A 21,107-nucleotide genomic window follows, 5' to 3' on the forward strand; every position below is an offset into this window, starting at 1 on the left:
CCTGTAAAGGCTTTTCCTAGTGTCATTTAGAAGATACTGTAAAGATAAGAAAGAAAGCCTTGTGGTCAGGTAAGACTAAAGTGGAAATTTTGGCATGAACACTAAGTGGTATCTGTGGTGTAAAATTGATACTGCATATTTGCCAAGTAACACCATCCCTACTGTAAAGTATGGTGGAGACAGTGTTATGCTATGGGGATGCTTTTTAGCAGCATGGACTGAAAATCTGGTCAGGTTTCATGGGAAGATAAATGCTGCTAAATACAGAAAGATCCTTGATAAAATCCTGCTAGCTTCTGTCATAAAGCTTAAACTGGGGTGGAAATTTGTCTTTCAGCAGGACAATGACCCAAGCACACTGCCAAAGCAACCATGACGTGTCTTCAAATGAAGAAAATTGATGCCCTTGAGTGGCCCAATTAGAGTCTTGACCTTAATCTGATCAAACATCTCTGGCAAGATCTCAAGATTGCTGTCAACCACTGCTCCTCAACTAACCTGGGACAGCTTGAGCAATTTTGTAAGGAGATATAATAAGAAAACCTTGCTCCATCACGGTGTGCAAAGCTTATAGCAACTTATCCAAAAGAGACTACTGGCCGTAATAGGTGTAAGAGGTGGTTCAGCTAAGTACTGAGCAAAGGGGGGATGAATACTTTGGAACTGCTAACATTTGCAGTTTTTGAATTTTTAGTTTTTGCTTTTATGCAGTTACAGTATTTGTCAGAGCCTCTGAAAATCCCAATGGAACCTACATCAAAATGAATTATTTTGTAGGGTTGTCTGTTTTAGTTGTACTGCATTCGCACAAGCAGGTGTGAGAAATTCTCTGATCACGCATTTAGTAATAATTGGTTCAGCACCAGCCAGGACAAATCATAAACTCTTTCTCGACATGGTGAGTTCCTCTTTCTTTCTTTCTTTTTAAATCTTTTTATTAATTTTAAGAAAAACATAGATGAAATATGAATACAAAGCGTTTGAGAGTACATAATTAATAGTTTAAATAGACAATCAGATATATAATAATCAATATATAAGGCCTCCCAAACTCACAGTATTTATGCAAAAGAAACAGAAAAAGAGAAAAAAAAAACCTAACCAACATGGGCCATTATATAATGTTAAATACATACAGTAGTGCCAATAACTCCGAACCTCCATCCAAATAATTAAGGATAATAAAAGTAAGGTTTAGGAAAAGACCATTTAACTCATATGAAAATGTTGAATAAATGGTCTCCAAGTTTCTTCAAATTTAACTGAAGAATCAAAAACCACGCTTCTAATTTTTTCTAAACTCAAACGAGATAGTTTGAGAAAACCACTGAAATACAGTTGGAGGATTAATTTCTTTCCAATTCAGTAAAATAGATCTTCTAGCCATTCATGTAACAAATGCAATCATTCGTTGAGATGAAGCGGATAAACGGTTATTATCCATAATTGGTAAACCGAAAATTGCAGTAAAAGGATGCGGTTGGAAATTGATATTTAAAACTCTTGAAATAATATTAAAAATATTTTTCCAATAATTTTGTAAACAAGGACAAGACCAGAGAGTTCCTCTATCGGTTTTTTTTTGCACCAAATCCCAGCATCTGCAGTCCTTTGTGTGTCAAAAGGGATCTACCCCCTCACTTGGTTTCACCTATCACCATCCAGCTTGTATTTCTTTCTCTCACCTAAACTTCTTATTCTGGATTCTTTCTTCCTTCTTTCCAGTCCAGATGAAGGATCTCAGCCTGAAATGTGGACTGTTAATTCCTGTTCATAGATGCAGCCTGATCTGCTGAGTTCTTTCAGCATTTTGTGTGTTGCTCTGAAATATTGTGAAGGATTATTTTTTTTCCCTCCTATGGCTTTCTGACTTAAAGCGTTGGGTCAACAAGTTTCCAGTAAAAATATTCTGCACTTCTACTTCCATTGCAGAATTTTATCTAGTAATATCATTAAGGATGCCTGCTACCCAGGCCGTTGCCTTTCATCACTCTGACCTTCTGGGAAAAGATACAGGAGGCTTGCAAGCACAGATGTCCAGACTTAAGAACAGCTACTTCCCAACTACTATCAAACTCCTCAATGAAACGTCTCTTTCATACTCCTTTCCCGTTGCTGCTGCCATGTTCTTGTACTCTGAAATCAATTATTCCCCATGTTCATTTTAGTTTTTTTTCCAGTACTCCAGATAGCACGACCATCTTTGCACCTTTCTACTGTTTAGCACTTGTCACTGTATTTATTATCATGTGTACTGTATACTTTGTAAGCTACAGTGAACAAGTAATTTATTTGCACCCTGGCTTGCATATGGCAATGAACTAATCTAACTTCATCTGGAATTGAAGGTCTGATATTTGAAGCCTAATTTGTAGCCTTAACTATTCCTTGTGCATTATAAGCAGGAAATGATACAAGTATGGAACCTATTCACACTGGGAATGATTTGTCAAATAGACATCATGTCCTCTCTCATTGAAAAACCTTTTCAAATATGGGTAAATGCTAAATATATATTTTCCCAGGAGAATTCTACAGAGGCAGATCTATCATCCAATGTAATAGGCTCATAAAGCGTACTTGTAGACATGGTTCTTATCTTCAACAAGCCATTCCAAAAAAAGCTTTAAAATAAAATGGCACGAGGTACTTTTGCAATATTTTTCGCCTTTTGCTTTAACATTAATAAATTTAAATCTCCATTTGTGTTTGGCTCCATGCCAAAATCCAGACTTTTAAGACTGAAATTCTTTCAGTGAGCATTTATAAGTTATAGTCTGTGGCAGGTATAAAGCTAATTGCCTCATATTTTGAGGAAAAAAAAACAGGTCATATCTCAGTGATTTCTGAAGTAAGTTTCCCATTAGGGCCCCGGGCAGATTACAGCTTCCATCCAAAGAGACAGCAGGGAGTAATTATAAACAGCACGTAATAACATTCAGAATGTTAGATTCTACTCTCACCAATATTAAGGTTAGCCAAAATGGCAAAAGTGTATCAAAATCTACGGTTTCCTGACTCTAAATGGGTCATCTCTTGATGTATGCCAGTTAATAAACGTGGTATAGTAAGGGGAGCCTTAACTATCTGATAGAGACAAATTAACAGGGTTTAAATGTAATAATTATGGCTTCTTTCTTGCTTTTATAACTGGAAGGTAGTAATATTGAGATGGGAGCATGGACAAATTGCTTATCAAACTGAAACATTATGATCTTGTTGCACAGCTACAGATTGGCATAAATGATGATAAAGGCACCTTTGAGCATGGCTGAATGAAGATTAAAGCTGGGAGCTTAACGTCCAAGGATACACAAAGTATCAAATGGACAGGCAGGAAGCCAGAGGGGGTGGCATTGCTTTGTTGGTAAAAAATTAGATCAAATCATTAGAAAGAGGTGACATAGAGTCAGAAGGTGCTGAATCTTTCTCGATAGAGCAAAGGAACTGCAAGGGTTAAAAAAATACACTGAAAGAAGCCCAAACAGTAGTAAGGATGTGGTCTACAAATTAAAATGGGAGATAGAAAATGCATACCAAAAGGACAATGTTACAATAGACATTGGGGATTTCAATATACAGCTAGATTGGGAAAATCAGGTTGGTGTTGGATTCCAAGAGTGGGAATTTCTAGAATGCCTACGAGATGGCTTTTTAGAACAGCTCATGCTTGAGCACATAGGGGATCAGCTATTCTGGATTGGGTATTGTGCAATGAGCCAGAATTGATTAGAGAGTTTAAGGTAGAATAACCCTTAGGGATAAGTGATCATAATATGATCAGATTCACCCTGAAATTTGAGAAGGAGAAGCTAAAGTCAGATGTATCAGTATTACAGTGGAGTAAAGGGAATTACAGAGGCATGAGGGAGGAATTGGCCAGAATTGATTGGGAAAGAATACTGGTAGGGATGACGGCAGAGCAGGAATGGCTGGAAATTCTGGAAGCAATTTGGGAAGCACAGGATATATACATCTCAATGAGGAAGAAGTATTCTAAAAGGCAAGATGACACAATCATGGCTAACAAGAGAGGTCAAAGCCAGCATAAAAGCCAGAGAGAAGGCATATAATAGAGCAAAAGTTAGTGAGAAATTTGGGAAGCATTCAAATACCAATAGAACACAACTAAAAAAAAGCAAAGAAGTTAAAGATGGAATTCAAAAGTAAGCTAACCGATGATATTAAAGAGGATACCAAAAGTTTCTTCAGATACATAAAGTGTAAAAGAGAAGCGAGAGTGGATATCAGACTGCTGGAAAACTATGTTGGAGAGGTGGTAATGGGGGGCAAGGAAATGGTGGAAGTTCCAAGTGTCAGGGGTCATGAAGTCTGTATTTCTAGAAAGAAGGTTCTTGGGAAACTGAAAGATCTGAAGGTAGTCACCTGAACCAGATGGTGGCTGAACAGATTGTGGAAGCATTAGTAATGATCTTCCAATAATCAGTGGATTCTAGCATGGTACAAATGTCACTCCACTCTTCAAGGGAGAGAGGCAGAAGAAAGGAAATTATAGGCCAGTTAGTCTGACCTCAGTTGTTGGGAAGATGTTAAGGATTGTTAAGGATGAGGTTTCGGAGTACTTAGAAGCACATAATAACACAGGCCGTAGTCAGCATGGTTTCCTCAAGGGAAAACCTTGCTTGACAAATCTGATGGAATTCTCTGAAGGAGTAACAAGCAGGATAGACAAAGAAGAATTGGTTGATGTTGTGTATTTGGATTTTCAGAAGGCCTTTGACAAGATGCCACACATGAGGTTGCATAACAAGCTACAAGCCCATGGCTTTACAGGGAAGATGTAGCATGGATAAAGCAGCGGCTGACTGGTAGGAGGCAAAGAGTAGGAGCAAAGGGAGCCTTTTTTGGTTGGTGACCAGTAGTGTTCCACAGGGTTCTGCGTTGGGACTACATGTAATTCTTTTTATGTAAATGATTTGGATGATGGAATTGATAGCTCTGTTGCAAAGCTTGTAGATGATATGAAGATGAGTGGAGGGGCAGGTAGTTTTGAGGAAGTAGAGGGGCTACAGAAGGATTTAGGTTAGGAGAATGAGCAAAGAGGTGGCAGATGGAATACAGTGTTGGCAAGTGAATGGTCATGTTCTTTGGTAGAAGCAATGAAACGGTTGAATATTTTCTAAATGGAGAGAAAATGCAAAATCTGAAGTGCAAAGGGACTTGGGATTCCCTAAAGGTTAATTTGGAGGTCGAGTCTGTGCTGAGGAAGTCAAATGCAATGTTAGCATTCGTTTCAAGAGGACCAGAATATAAAGCAACAATATAGAGACTTTATAAAACACTGGTGAGGCCTTATTTGTGAGCAGGTTTGGACTCCTTATCTTAGAAATAACATGCAGGAAACTGGAGAGGGTTCAAAGGAAGTTCACAAAAATGATTCCAGCTTTGAACGGCTTGTCATATGAAGAATGTTTGTTGGCTCTGGGCCTGTCAGAAGAATGAGGGGTGACCTCATTGAAACTCATCGAATGCTAAAATTCCTTGTTACATCGGATGTGGAGAGGATGCTTCCAATGGTGGGAGAGTCAAACCAGAGGACACAGCCTCCGAATAGAGTGACATCCATTTAGAATGGAGACAAAGAGGAATTTTTTTAGTCACAGAGTGGTGAATCTGTGGAATTCATTGCCATAGGCAGCTGTGGAAGCCAGGTCTGTATGTATACTTAAGGCAGAGGTTGATAAATTTTTGATTGGTCAGGGCATGAAGGAATATGAAGAGAAGGTAGGAAATTGAAGCCGAGAGGATAAATGGATCAGCTATGATAAAATAGCTGGGCAGACTCGATGAGCCAACTGCCTAGTTCTGCTTCTATGTCTTATGGTCTTATTATCAAAATCCCCATTTGGTATGAAAATAATTTTCAAATTGCATGTTTTCTATTCATAATAGAAAGAAAATAAAAAACGTGTCTTTTTGGAGAAGCCATGTGTAATAAAATAATACAAGCCTCTTAGAAAGAGCAGTAATATAGTTGGGAATGATTATTTTGAAATAAGTGAAAAAATTGGCAATGACTATTTTGAAATATCAGGAGTACACTTGACAATAATTATTTTGATACCCATATATACCATGTACATGCTGCAGACTTTTGAATTACTTATCTATGAAAGAATATGTATTTTGCTGTGAGATCTGTTAAATGACATGTTGAACACATCTCTGATTCCAGAGTGTATTATTTTAGGCTAAATTACCTCATGTTTTAGCTTTGCTAAGTCACTTTAGACCATAAGATACTGGACCAGAAGTAGACCATTTGGCCGATTGAGTCTGCGTCATCATTTCATCATGGCTGCTCCATTTCTCTTTCAGCCTTAATCTCTTTGCCTTCTCCCCATATTCCTTCATGCCTGACTAATCACGCATCTGTCAACCTCTGTCTCAAATATACCCAATGGCTTGGCCTCCACAGCCCCTGTGGCAACAAATTCCACAGATTCACTACTCTCTGGTTTAAGTATTTTCTCCTCACCTCCGTTCTAAATGAAGTTCCTTTATCCAGAGGCTGTGCTCTCTGGTCTGAGACTCCCTCCACTATAGGAAACATCTTCTTGACATCCTCTATATCTAGGCCTTTCAACATTCCATAGGTTTCAATGAGATAGCCCCTCATTCTTCTGAATTCCAGTGAGTACAGGTCAGAGCCATCAAACACTTCCCATATGATAAGCCTTTCAATCCTGGAATCATTTTTGTGAACCCCCTTTGAACCTTCTCCAACATTAGCACATCCTTTCTTCAACAAGGGCCTTACAAAGCTCAAAATTACATCTACTTTTATATTCTCACCCTCTCAAAATGAATTCTAACGTTGCATTTGCCTTCCTCACCACCGACTCAACCTGCATATTAACCTTTAAAGAATCCTGCACAAGGACTCCATATACTTTTGCACCTCCAATTTTTGAATTTTCTGTCTATTTAGAAAATGGTCTGTGCTTTTATTTCTTCTAGCAAGCTGCAATAACCATACACTTCCTGACAGTGTACTCCATCTGCCACTTCTTTGCCCATTTGCCTAGTCTCTCTTAGGCCTTTTGTAGATTGTCTGCTTCCTCAACACTCCCTGCCCTTCCACCTATCATTGTATCATCCACAAACTTGGCCACAAAGCCATCAATTCCATCATCCAAATCATTGACATATGATGTAAAAAGAAGCAGTTCCAACACAGATAACTGTGGAACGCTACTACTCACAGGCAGCCAACCAGAAAAGGCTTCCTTTATTCCCATTCTTTGCCATCTGCCAAAGCTCTATCCATGCTAGTACATTTCGAGTAATACCATGGGTTCAAAACTTGTTAAGAAGCTTCATGACTGGCACCTTGACAAAAGCCTTCTGAAAATTCAAATACACAACATCCACCGATTTTCCTTTGTCTATCCTGCTTGTGATTTCTCAAAGAATTCTAACAGATTTGTCAGGTAAGATTTTCCATTAAGGAAACCATGCTGACTCTGGCCTAGTTTGTCACATGCCTCCAAGTACCCTGAAACCACACCCTGAACAATCAACTCCAATGTCTTCTCAATCACTGAGGTCAGACTAATTAGCCTATAATTTCCTTTCTTTTGCCACTCTCCCTTCTTGAAGAGTGGAGTGACATTTGCAATTTTCCAGTCTTCCTGTATCATTGCCAGAATCCACAGATTCTTGAAACATCTTTGTTAATGCCTCCATAATCTCTTCAGCCACTTCCTTCAGTAGCCTAGAATTTAGGGCATCTGATCCAGGTGACTTTCCTACCTTCAAACCTTGCAGTTTCCCAAGCATCTTCTCCCTACAAATGACACCTTCACTCATTTCTGCCCTCTGACACTCTTGAACTTCCAGCATATTGTTAGTGTCTTCCACAGTGAAGACTGATGCAAGATACCTATTCAGTTCATCCACCATTTCCTTGTCCCCCATCACTACCTCTCTAGCATCATTTTCAAGTAGTATCTATACTTGCCTCTTTTTTACGCTTTATATAACTGAAGAAACTTTTGGTATCCTCTTTAATATTATTGGCTAGATTACTTTTGTATTTAATGTTTTTCCTTTTTTATGTCTTTTTTAGTTGCCTTCTGTTGGTTTTTAAAAGCTTCCCAATAAACTAACTTCCTGATGCACTATCAATAACTCCAAAAGACTGGAAGTAGAGTAAATACTGAAAGGCTTTTATTAGCAGTAAAATGGAACACGTCCAAGCTGGATGACTGAGGGAGGAGCAGTGACACAATCACCTTTATCCAGGGGTCTGTGGGAGGAGCCACAGGAGCAGTCAGCAGAGGGGCGTGTCCAGACAGATATACATGGTTTACCACACTTCCTCCTATTTTTTGCTTTATTATATGCCCTCTCTTTGGCTTTTATGTTGGCTTTGACTTCTTGTCAGCCATGGTTGCATCTTCCTGCCTTTAGAGTTTCACTACTTCTTTATCCTGCACCTTTCCAGAAACTACAGCCATTACTGTTATGCCATCAACCCTACTAGTGTTCCCTTCAAATCAATTTTGACAGCATCTCTCTCATACTCTGGTATTCCCTTTACTCCACCGTAATACTGATACATCTGACCACCCCTTCTGCCTACCTGCCTGTCCTTTCAATACAATGGTTATCCCTTGATGGTTAAACTCCCAGCTATATTCTTCTTTCAGCCACGATTCAGTAATGTGCACAGTCAGACATGCCAATCTGTAACTGTGCTTCAAGTTCATCTACCCTATTCCATTTCTGAAATGACCCAAATGACTTTAGGTCATTTTTGAAACATTTTATTTCACTCTTACTCATTTCCCAATTATCAACCGGCTGAAGAACTTGGCTTGAGGAAGATACTCCCTTCTATGGAATCTGTCTATACTTCTTGCCACCTCAGTAAAACAGCCAGCATAATCAAAGACCGCACCCACTGGGCCATTCTCTCTTCTCCCCTCTCTCAGCAGGCAGAAAAGCAAATATCAGTAGGCTTAAGGACAGTTTCTATCACTCTCAAACAGATGTCTTGTACAAAAATATGGACTCTTGGCCTCACAATATACATTGTTATGATCTTGCATTTTGTTGTTTAACCGCATTGCACCTTTTTCGCTTTTACTCCTTATTCTGTACTGTTACTGTTTTACTTTATTCTAGCTCAATGCACTCACTGTGTAATGATTTGATCTGTATGAATAGCATGCAAGATGAACTTTTCACTGCATTTTGGTATATGTGACAATAATAAACCAGTGCCAATACCAATGCTCATCTCATAGGCAGACTACTACAATAATGAACTTCAGCAGGAGTTCTAACGAATGTTAGGAATGTCTTTAATCCTTTCTGAAACAGCTCTGTAGGAATAAGTGCGTAGTTTGAACAGCATTTCAGTAATTCTCAGAAGCTGAGTATCTTGTTTAACATTAGCCTTAACACAGCAGCCACTTCACTCACTTGAATTCTGCCAATATCTCAAAGGATAAGGTTGAGGAAAATTAACAACTTTCTAAAGATTAAAGAATAGCTTTACTTATCACATGTACTTTGAAACAAATGGTAAACTACAGTTATTTTGCATCAATGACCAACAAAGCCCAAATGTGTGTTGGGGGCAGCTCTCAAATGTTGCCATGCTTCTAGCGCTAATATAGCAAGCCCACTAGTTACTAATCCTAACCCATACAACTTTGGAACATGGTACAAAACTGGAGCACCCAGAGGAAACCTACACAGTCACGGGGAGAACACAAAAACTCCTTACTGACAGTGGTGGGAATTGAACCCCCAATTGCTGATCACTGAATTTCTAATAGGACAATGCTAACTGCTATGCTCCCCACAAATATATTTTTTTCTGTACAAGAACATATTGTAACTAATTACATATCAATAGAGAACTAAATCACTTAGAAAGAAAGCTGAGTGATAGAAGGAACAAGTGTAATTAAGTACACTAAAGAGATGATCAAAAATACAGTTAACATCTTGTAATGAAGCGATTTCCTTTTCTTAAAAATATACAGTTTATTGATAAAAGCATTTTTTGTGTAAGACACAGCCTTGTAAAATGGGTAAAATATCACCGGTTAAAGTGCTCCCATGAGATACACATGAAAAAGGCACTGACCCACTGTATTTTACAAATATAGGCATGTAATCATGAACAAAAAGAAGGCTATAACTTAGTCAAATATCACAAGAGCTTCTTAGTTCGTGGATGTCATCTGAACCCAGAGATTAACTTTCAGGTTTTTGGTTTTGTGATATTTACCAAATAATGAAAGCTAGGCCAACTGTAGTTGAGTGGTGAAAAGCCTATTGTAATGCAATCATTGCAAAATGATATCGCAAAAGGAAAAAGAAGCAGTCTTTAGTTTGAAGAAAAATTTGTAGGCACGTTAGACCCATAATATGTAGAGCAGACACGGGCTTGGGAATTCTGATGGTTGTATTACAAAAGGCTTTTGCAAAAGCTAATGAAGGAATTGCAGAAACTTATTGCCCAGAGTGTCAAAAATCTACCAATATAAGTTACCTTTGTTACGAATACAAATGAGGAGCAACTCTGATGGGCAGAAGGGTACAGAATCGCCAATGCCCCCCCCCTTTGGAGAATCGCAAATCTCTACTATTCCGATGCTGTTATCAAAGGAAATGAGAGAGATAAACAGCTCATACAAATTTACGAGAGAGGGGCACAGCACAGGTTGGAATGTCTCCTATTGACAAAGAGAGAGATTACTGCTATTGTCTCTTGGAGAAGGAATTGTGTATTAGGTACTGTTCTATTCATTGAAACCCCTCAGGGGGCAAACAGAGTGGTCTGGTTGAGGGATTGCATCATCCCAACCTGATTGACACCTGACACCCCGTGACTGGGGATAAAAGTAGGGTCTGGGGAAACACCCCTCAGACGCACCAGGAGAGACACTACGAGACCGGTGGGGGCTTGTGTGTGTGTCCACTCTTGCCTGGGTGACGAGTCCTCCACGGAATAGTCTGGCTAAAGGACAGAGACGGATCAAGATCGTAAAAGGAAAGTCGGCAACTCTCTCTCTCTCCAACAATTGCAACACAGTGAACAACAACTACTGCAGCCTGTATGAACTGAAATGAACTTTATATTTCCATCGGACAATTCATTATCCCCTAGACAACGATAGAGCTTATTTCTTACTGATTATTATTATACCCGCACTTTTAGGTTTAGTATTGATGACGTATATTATCTGTATATTTGCATTGATATTATTTTTGTGTATTTTTACTAATAAATACTGTTAAAAATAGTATCATCAGACTTCAACGGATACTCCTATCTTTGCTGATAAGACGCCCAGTTACGGGGTTCGTAACAACTTGGGGCCTCGTCTCGAGATTTGATACCAAATTGGAGGGCCAGTAAATCGGGCTTTTAAGTCCAGAAACCAGCAAAGATGGACGTAGATGAATTTACACAAAACCCGACTTTGAAGGCGCTAGAGGGGGCCACAAAGACGGACTTGGTAAATATTGCAAAAGGACTAAATCTCGCAGAGGTGAGGTTGTCAATGAAAAAGTGGGAGATGCGGAGGGCCATAACTCAGTATTATATTAAGACGAATGTGTTTTCGGCTGAGGTATTGGACAATATCCCTGAAAAGGTACCAGCTATTGGGACGGCTCAGTTAGAGTTGGAGAAATTGAGGCTGGACGCGGAACAGAGGAAAAGGGAGTATGAGCTCCAGCTAAAGGAGTTAGAACTGAAAGGGAGAAGGAGAAACAGAGGCAGCATGAGCTGGACATGGAGAAGTTAAGGCAAGAGCGAAGAGCTCAAGGGGCAGACCGAGAGGAGAGGTTTAATGTTAGTAGGGAGTTTAGGTTAGTACCTCCGTTCGAGGAGACAGATGTTGATAGCTATTTCTTGCATTTCGAAAAGGTGGCAGTGAATCAGAAGTGGCCCAGAGATCAGTGGGTGGCGTTGTTACAAAGTGTGTTAAAAGGGAAGTCACAACGGGCATATGCGGCGTTGTCTGTGGAGGAGGAGGAGTATGAGAATTACGAGGAAGTAAAACAGGCCATTCTTCGGGTCTACGAATTGGTACCTGAGGCATATAGACAAAAGTTCAGAGATTTAAAGAAAGTGTGGAATCAGACGTATGCAGAGTTTGCCTATGAGAAGGGTGTGCTCTTGGATCGTTGGTGTGCGGCAGAAAGGGTGGAAGAGGATTTTCGGCATTTCAGGGAGTTAATTCTGATTGAGGAATTTAAAGGTTGTGTTTCGGATGATATCTGGATGTATTTGAACGAGAAGCCGAATAAGTCCATATCCGAATTTGCCAGGTTCGCAGATGAATATGCCCTAACCCACAAGACAAAGTTTTCCTCGAATAAGAGTTACCAGAAAGACCGTAGGAACGGTAGAGAAAGACCGCCGGCTGAGGCAGAAATTCAGCCGGGAGCTAGTGGTAAAAGTAAGGAGGAAGAAAGGCAAGATGGCAGGAGGGTTCCTGGCTTGACATGTTTTAATTGTGGAAAGGTGGGTCATATTGCATCTAAGTGCTTTGCTCCGAGGAAGGAGACAGGAAAAGGGAAAGCAGCAGTCCCTACAGGATGTATTGTGTCGATCAACAAATCGACGAGAAAGCCCCAGGTAGATAGAATACGAGAGGGGCGTGAGAAATTTATTTCAGAAGGGACCGTGTCTGTGAAAGAGGGAGAAACACCAGTTCCAGTGCGGATCTGGAGAGATACTGGAGCTGAGCAGTCATTGACTCTCAGTAAGGTACTAGATTTTGGTCCTGAGACAGGAGAGGTAGTTTTGAGAGGCATAGGAAAAGGGATAGAAACTGTACCTTTGCATAGGATCATTATAAATTGTGATCTGGTATCTGGACCAGTTGAAATAGGGGTGCGATCAGAATTCCCGAGAGAAGGCGTGGACGTCCTTCTTGGTAATGATTTAGCAGGTGGTGACGTATGTTCAGCAGTGAAGCTGATGAGCAAGCCTGTAAGTGTTGAGGACCCGCCCCTAGGTTCCAAGATCTATCCTGCATGCGCGATCACTCGCAGCATGTCGAGAAAGGCAGCTGAGAAAGAGACCAGTTTAAATCAGTCCAGTATCGATTTGGCTGAGATGTTTTTACCGACCCTGTACCAAGAGGGGTTAGAGGGTGGTAAAACGGAGAATAGGGAGGTGAAAGAGAGTAAAGGGGAGGAGGTAGACCTACCCTTAGCCAGGAGGAAATTTATAGAGGCACGGAGTAAAAATGAGAAACAGATAAGGCTGTTAGGAGGTCCAGGGTTGGACATGGATGATCTGTCTGGCTTGACAGAACTGTTTGAAGAAGTTGAAGAATTTAAATGTGTTCCCGATAATGAAATAAGGGCAGTCCTAGATGAAAAGGATGCCATTACCTTGAAACAGTCTGCGGGTTAGCAGATGAGGTTGTTTTAACCCGCAGGGTTGAGTTTACTCCAGAAGGGAGTTGCCCAGAGAGTAACTGGGAGGATCAGGGGAACTTAGAATTTGAAAAGGGGATGGGTATTGAAAGCCTGGAAGAGGCAGATGTCCCGTTTGAGTGTGTTCAAGATGTGGATGCACATGGTACTGAACCTAGTAATGAAACTCAGGAAAAGTCTGAGGTATCTGATGTAGTTGAAAAGGAATGCAGTCCTTTTGGGTCAGATGGACTTGGTTCAGGGAAGAAAGGGTTAACCTTGGCACTAGTGGGAAGTGAGAATTCCCAGTTGTTTGTGTTAGAAGGTGTGTTAAAAGTTAGTGAGGAGATAAAAGGTGGTGATGTGGATATTATTATTGAAGGAGAAAGGAAAAGAGTAGTTCCTAAATTGAATGAAGAAAATTTAAAGTCTGAATTGGTGTCAGAAGCAGTAACCAGGCTGAAGGAACAATGGCTTGTTAACAAGGTGCCTGTGAATCAATTACAGTTTGATTTGGAATGTAAAGGTACCCCACTCGCTAATGTTATTCAAGGGTGTGCTGTGAAGAGGCAGAATTTGAAATGTTGTTTGGACAAAGAGGGATCACTTGCAGATATTAAACTGAAAACTAATAGAATGAAGGGTCCTGAAGATAAAACTAACGACTTGCTTAAAAATAAAGAATTGTGTGGAAGTTCAGAAGATGGGCTAAGTTTGGAAAACATTGTTGATAAAATAACTCCTATGAAAGGAGCAGGCAAAAGCCTATTCCACACTGGTGAGCAAGCTAACCACGTGAGTTTTAAGTGGAAAAGGCGGAAGGTTGACAAAATGCCACTTTAAATAACAGAATCTGGTTTTGAGGGATTTCGACAAAGCATGTAAATAATAAAGACAACACCATGGAAGATTGACTGTTAAGTTTGAAAGTAAAATAAAGATTAGTATTTGCATAAACTTTTGTAATATACACGTAAGCTAAGATCACAACTCTTTAGTTTTGTTTTGTTGAAGAAAAGGAATAAAAATAGGTGGTTATTAAATTGGAGTCTGATGCTACAGGAATTTATTAAGGTACAAGATATTAAGCTATTAAAGGAAGTGACAATGTAATCGCTATCTGTCTAGATGCTGAATTGAATGTATAACTGTATTACTCTGTAGTGAAAAAAAAACTCTTTTGTATTGTGTTAGATTCTGAAATTCTGTAAGACTCTGTATTAGTAAATTTTTCCCTGTGGTAAAAATTCTTAGAAGGATGGGGGTGTTACGAATGAGGAGCAACTCTGATGGGCAGAAGGGTACAGAATCGCCAATGCCCCCCCCACCCTTTTGGAGAATCGCAAATCGCTACTATTCCGATGCTGTTATCAAAGGAAATGAGAGAGATAAACAGCTCATACAAATTTATGAGAGAGGGGCACAGCACAGGTTGGAATGTCTCCTATTGACAAAGAGAGAGATTACTGCTATTGTCTCTTGGAGAAGGAATTGTGTATTGAGTACTGTCCTATTCATTGAAACCCCTCAGGGGGCAACCAGAGTGGTCTGGTTGAGGGATTGCATCATCCCAACCTGATTGACACCTGAGACCCCGTGAGTGGGGATAAAAGTAGGGTCTGGGGAACACCCCTCAGATGCACCAGGAGAGACGCTACGAGACCGGTGGGGGCTTGTGTGTGTGTCCACCCTTGCCTGGGTGACGATTCCTCCACGGAACGGTCTAGCTAAAGGACGGAGACGGATCAAGATCGTAAAAGGAAAGTCGGCAAGTTACTCTCTCTCTCTCTCCCCAACAATTGCAAAACAGTGAACAACTACTGCAGCCTGTATGAACTGAACTGAACTTTATATTTCCATCGGACAATTCATTATCCCCTAGACAACGATAGAGCTTATTTCTTATTGATTATTATTATACCCTCAATTTTAGGTATAGTATTGATGACGTATATTATCTGTATATTTGCATTGATTTTTTTTTTCTAATAAATACTGTTAAAAATAGTATCATCAGACTTCAACGGATACTCCTATCTTTGCTGGTAAGATACCCAGTTACGGGGTTCGTAACACCTTCACTTCCCAATAGTTGTTTGGTTGATTACCTTAAAGGTTAGAATTTTTCACAAACTCATATAGGTAATAACGTATATTCAATAAGGATTTCTGTCTCCACCACCTCTACAAGTGACTTCTAGATCCAGACTACTCCTTGCAAGAATCTTTGTCCGAAATTCCCTCTAACCTTTCTACAGATTAATTGAAATCCATCCTTTGTTAATGGCTAACCTTCCTCCTGTTAATCCTGTCAAGACCGCAAAAAAATTTTGTATCTCTCAATAAAATCTCTCCCCACCCCCCACCCCAATCTTCTTTGTTACAAAGATTTCCAGATGAGTTGGTTTAGAACTATGAATCTCCCCAGCAACATCCTCATAAATCCCACAGCGTATACCTGTACGGTTGGTAGAACTGCTGCTATCCACTATCTTTTTCCCATTGGGCCAACTTATATTCCAATGCAACATACTGTTGCTTGGATATACTGGGGTTTTACTTTCAGCTACGAAAAAATTTGTCAACAGCTTTGATAAAACTTAACGTAACCCTGTATCTCTCCTCATAAACAATAAGTGGACACAACCTTTTATTAAACCTATCCATGGCATTTGTAGTAGGCTAAGCAGTGCCTTTGGAAATACTGATTCAGTTGTTCCTTAACGGTTCTTCCAAAAACTTGTTCGCCATTAAAGTTAGAGTGACATACATGCAACATACCTTGAAGACCAAAACAAAAGATCAGTTCCTCAACTCTCAAACAGTAAACCAAATAAAATTGTTCATCTTTAATGCTGAAGTAGATCTGACATTGGGGATATCAATAAAACAGTTTAAAGCTGATTAAAGAAATTTCTGTTTCTTTGATAGTGTCACCTGTTATCAGACAATAGCACCATCCAAAGAAAAGTGTAAGAAAAATAAATTATAAAGGGAAAATATAGGTCAACAAACAGAACAATGTATAAACAGAAATAGTTGAGCATTGGTAAATGTGGCCCAAAGGATAATACATTGGAGATACCAGATGTGCTGGCATCTGGCAGACAGTGATGCTACTGAGGTGACTTTCTGGCGACAGCTAGACAATCAGTAAATAATTGGACAGTACTACTGAAGTGGATGTCTGAAAGAAGATGGCTGAGGAGAAAGACATGGTTAACCAGAGACAGCACTCTGTGAATTTGAAAAGAGACTGTTGGAATTATGGAAACTTAATTGGAGTGGTTCAGGAATGAAGACCAAGTATTTTTGGAGAACACAGTACATTAAAGCAGTGGGTGAGAAAACTGGTGATTAACTAAACACTTGCCAGGATCAGAAGGAGCAAAGATGACACTAGTCAAATAGAAATATATGTAGGAAGAGAGCTATTGATAATAACAACTATAACAGCGGTAGGTTGGAAAGTTACGTAGGCTTTTAGAACAAGGCAAGTGTGAAGAGAATAAGTTCAGTTCAAGAGAATTTAAATTGTAGGAACAAAACAGGAATGATTCTTACTGAAAGCTTTATATGGTAGACAGGGCAAGGACGGAAGCAGCAGATGAAGATATTTGGATCATGACAATCACTGACAAATCCATACTTCCACAGTTTCTTGATAACAATATGATTGAAGATGGTAGGGAGAGTGGTTTAAGAAAAGAGCTCAGAATAGAGAAAGTTGGGAGAAGGGTCAACTTTCAATACTAGGATGAGCAGCTGGCACATGAAAGCAGAACCCAATGGTGTTTATTTTCATGTCCTCCCTTATTTACTTCATGATCCTCTCATTTACTTTAACTTCAGCTTACTTCACAGTTCAAATACTTTCTTTTTCTTCTCTTTCTTTATCTTGGAAATCTTTTCACCTGTTGTGGAGACTGATTGCTTCAAATATGATGACAGCAAATTGCCTTAGCTTGAAAGCAAGTAAAGTCTGTGCCCGGGTGTGAGAGTGACTGCGCAACCACAGGGGAAATGTGAGGACATAGCTGCACAGTGATAACATGGCTAAGGGCTGCAACTTTAAGGAAAGGGGTTTAAAAGGGAGGGAACATGAATTACTTTAAAATCTGAGGTCAGGAGAGTGTGGAGACATGTTTGATATTGCTCTGTGGTACCACAAGATTAGTACAAGCCAATCACTAACAATCAACTTAGATCACGTTGAAAACTGAAAATCAGCAAAGATTGAATGGTGGAGCAGACTCAATGGTCTGAATAGACTACTATTGTTTGCATATTTCATGTTCTTACGAAAGGCAGGACTAATCTTAATTGAATCAGAATTTTCAGCAATTAGTCACAATGAATTTTGCACCTTGATAAAACAAGGTACTTTTTTGAAATTTTCTCTATCTTTCATTAACAATTCTTCATCAAGTCTTATAGTGGCAATTCAACTGAGAATCATAAATGCTAAAACAAACCTAAGAAAGAGATGGCTAACTGGCAAACTACAAGAAGATTATGTGCCTAGTTAACAAACTTAAAGTGTACCTATCATTATAAAACTCTCGTATGACTCACCGTTTTCCCTTGCAAGTTCTCAGTTGTGAGAGTCTGTACAGGTAAACCAGCCGGCATTGACTTTCTTTCAGGTGGACAGTTAATCTGTAAAGTGTAGAATGGAGATAGAAATTTATGTCAGTAATCATTTGACCACCATTGCCTTCATTATAAATATGAAACCCACTGGAAACACAGGAGCTACAACCCAAGAGGATAAGTAGTCAGCCTGCACCCAATCCCTTACCAAAGTTTCATAGTGTATGTGCACATTCTCCTTTTAATACTTCAAATATTGATTGTTCTGTTATATTTTCCAATCTTCTATGTGTTATTGTTTAATAAAATAAGTAACTCTTGTGTAACAAGTTAAACAGAACCTGAAGTATTTCCAACTTGTAAACAAACATTTGCACCATTCCAGAAAGAAATGTCAGCAGCCACATGAATTTTTACCAACATGATTTCCACTTATCAAAAGACAATTATGCAAACAGTATTTCTTGGAATCAAGGAATATGGCTGTATCCTATGTAGTAAAACAGAAGTAAACTATTAGCAGCACTAAATCTCAACTTTGAGAATGGTGTTTCAGAATGAATGGCAAGAATCAACAAACTGATTTACCCTGTTAACAGGTGTTCTATAACGCCGAGACTTAATGGAATCAATTGTCATGTCCCCTCTTAAAACAGGTGGCGAAAGCTCCAATCTGGATTCCATGTTGTAGGATCTTAGGGGAGAGTACACCTGATACGGAGCCAGTGAGCCATGGGAAGGTGATGGAGGAATCGAGCGTGATTGGTCAACTAGATTCACCATAGTGAGAGGAGCACCATGTCTGCTTAGTGTTCCATGTTTATTATAAACTTGTCGCTGCTGCCATTCATATAGCTGCCACATGGTATCATCTCGCATTGACTTCCGCTTTTCTTGTGACGAAGGTGCTCGAATTACTCTGTCGTAGGCAGAAGGCATCACTGTGCAGACACTGTCAGTTCTTGTGCTGCTATGACGAGGCAATGTTCTGTAACAGGGCATGGTCTGAGTCCGATAACTTGGCAAATTTCTTGGTAATGTCTGATAACAGGTGACACTATCAAAGAAACAGAAATTTATTTAATCAGCTTTAAACTGTTCTATTGATATCCCCAATGTCATAAAGCACTTTAACATAATTTGTTGGAAGCGTTGCTATTAAATTTTTCACAGAAGATCTCAGGGCTTTGGAAGTTCTTCCTCAGAAAAGGATAAAGAATCTTTTTGGGTAGATGGAAATCCAGAGATGAGATTACAATCTGATCAGCCATGATCTGATTAAATAGTGGAGCAGTTCTGAGACTTGTGTCATTGATTCTATTGTATTTCACTGTGTTCTACTGTGAAAGCCCACAAGAAAATGAATATAGTGACATATACAGTGCCTATATAAAGTGTTCACTCCCCCTCCCCCCCCGGCAGTTTTCATGTTTTATTGCTTTACAACATTGAATCACAGTATCACAGGGGAGCTAATCTGGCTTTTTTGACACTAATCAACAGAAAAAGACTCTTTTGATTCAAAATGAAAACAAATCCCTACAAAGTGATCTGAACTAATTACAAATATAAAACACAAAATAATTGATTGCATAAGTATTCATCCTCCTTTAATACGACACACCAAATCATCACACGTGCATCCAATTGGCTTTAGAAGTTATATAATTAGTTAAATGGAGATCTGCTTTGGAGACCTGTGTGCAGTCAAGGTGTTTCAATTGATTGTATAAAAATACACCTGTATCTGGATGGTCCAACTGCCAGTGAGTCAGTATCCTGGCAAAAACTACACCATGAAGACAAAAGAACACTCCAAGCAACTCCACAAAAAGATTATTGAAAAGCACAAGTCAGGAGATGGATACAAAACAATTTCGAAGTCACTGAATATCCCTTGCAGTACACCATCCCTACCTTGATACATGATGGTGGCTGCCTCCTGCTGTACGGATGCTTCATTGCAGCAGGCCCTGGAAGGCTTGTGAAGGTAGAGGGTAAAACGAATGCAACAAAATACAGTGAAATCCTGGAGGAAACCCTGATGCATTCTGCAAGAGAACTGTGACTTGGTAGAAGATTTGTTTTCCAGTAAGACAATGACCCCAAGCATAAAGCTACACAGGAATGGCTTAAAAACAACAAAGTTAATGTCCTGGAGTAGCCAAGTCAGAGTCCAGACCTCAATCTAATTGAGAATTTGTGGTTGGACTTGAAAAGGGATGTTCACTCATGATCCCCATACAATCTGATGAGAGCTTGAGCAGTTTTGTAAAAAATGGGGAAAAATTGCAGTGTGCAGATGTGCACAGCTAATAGAGACCTAACCACACAGACTCAAGGCTGCAATTGCTGCCAAAGGTGCATCTACTAAATAATGACTAGAAGGAGGTGCATACTTAATCAATCATTTTGTGTTTTATATTTGTAATTAATTTAGATAATCTTGTAGAGATTTGTTTTCACTTTGACACGGAAGTCTTTTTCAGTTGATCAGTGTCAAAAAAGCCAAATTAAATTCACTATGATACAATAGTATAAAACATTAGAACTTTCCAGGGGGTGAATACTTTTTATAGGTGCTGTATGTACCTTAATAATAAATCTACTTTGAACTCTGAACCTATATCAAGATTGTTTGTTCATATGCTTTGAACCTAACCACATTCACCCCAAGCACTAGTGATAACTTTCTAACATGTCTAGCTTCTGGAGCACACCAAACAGATTGAAATGTTGCAAGAGTTTCATTGTTATTCAAGGCAAAGAAAAAAGGCTCAGCCTTACAGCAAATGTTTACAACAGCTTTTCTCAGCTTTGGATGAACCCTGAAATAATTTTCAGGTCTCAGGAAACTCCAGCACAAAAATTATAATATCTACAGCTCACGGTATATTAGCATAATCAGTAAGTTGTAGATATTATAATCCAAAAATAATTGTCAATGCTCTTTTGAGTAGAGAATGAATTTTCAGCCAACTTTTCTTAAATAAAAACAGATAGTTAAGCTTAGCTAACATTTCTTGAAATTAATCTCTTTCTTTCCCTTTCATAAATTTTAAAAATTCACAAGGCAAACATAATAAATTTCTCAA

At 39.2% G+C, this 21,107-nt stretch overlaps 1 protein-coding gene across 13 annotated transcripts in view; it reads right to left on the minus strand.

Annotated features, from left to right (window-relative positions):
- plekha5 (pleckstrin homology domain containing, family A member 5) overlaps nucleotides 1-21,107 on the minus strand; it is a 294,707-nt gene that overhangs the window by 50,132 nt on the left and 223,468 nt on the right. For all 13 annotated transcript variants that reach the window (XM_073066153.1, XM_073066148.1, XM_073066154.1 and 10 more), the window contains 2 exons: nucleotides 18,601-19,069; nucleotides 17,995-18,078 (listed from right to left, as the gene is read on the minus strand). In XM_073066153.1, coding sequence (XP_072922254.1) covers nucleotides 17,995-18,078; nucleotides 18,601-19,069 — 553 coding nt within the window. The remainder of the gene's footprint in view (nucleotides 1-17,994; nucleotides 18,079-18,600; nucleotides 19,070-21,107) is intronic.

Source organism: Hemitrygon akajei, chromosome 14, assembly GCF_048418815.1.
Source record: "Hemitrygon akajei chromosome 14, sHemAka1.3, whole genome shotgun sequence".
NCBI lineage: Eukaryota > Metazoa > Chordata > Chondrichthyes > Myliobatiformes > Dasyatidae > Hemitrygon > Hemitrygon akajei.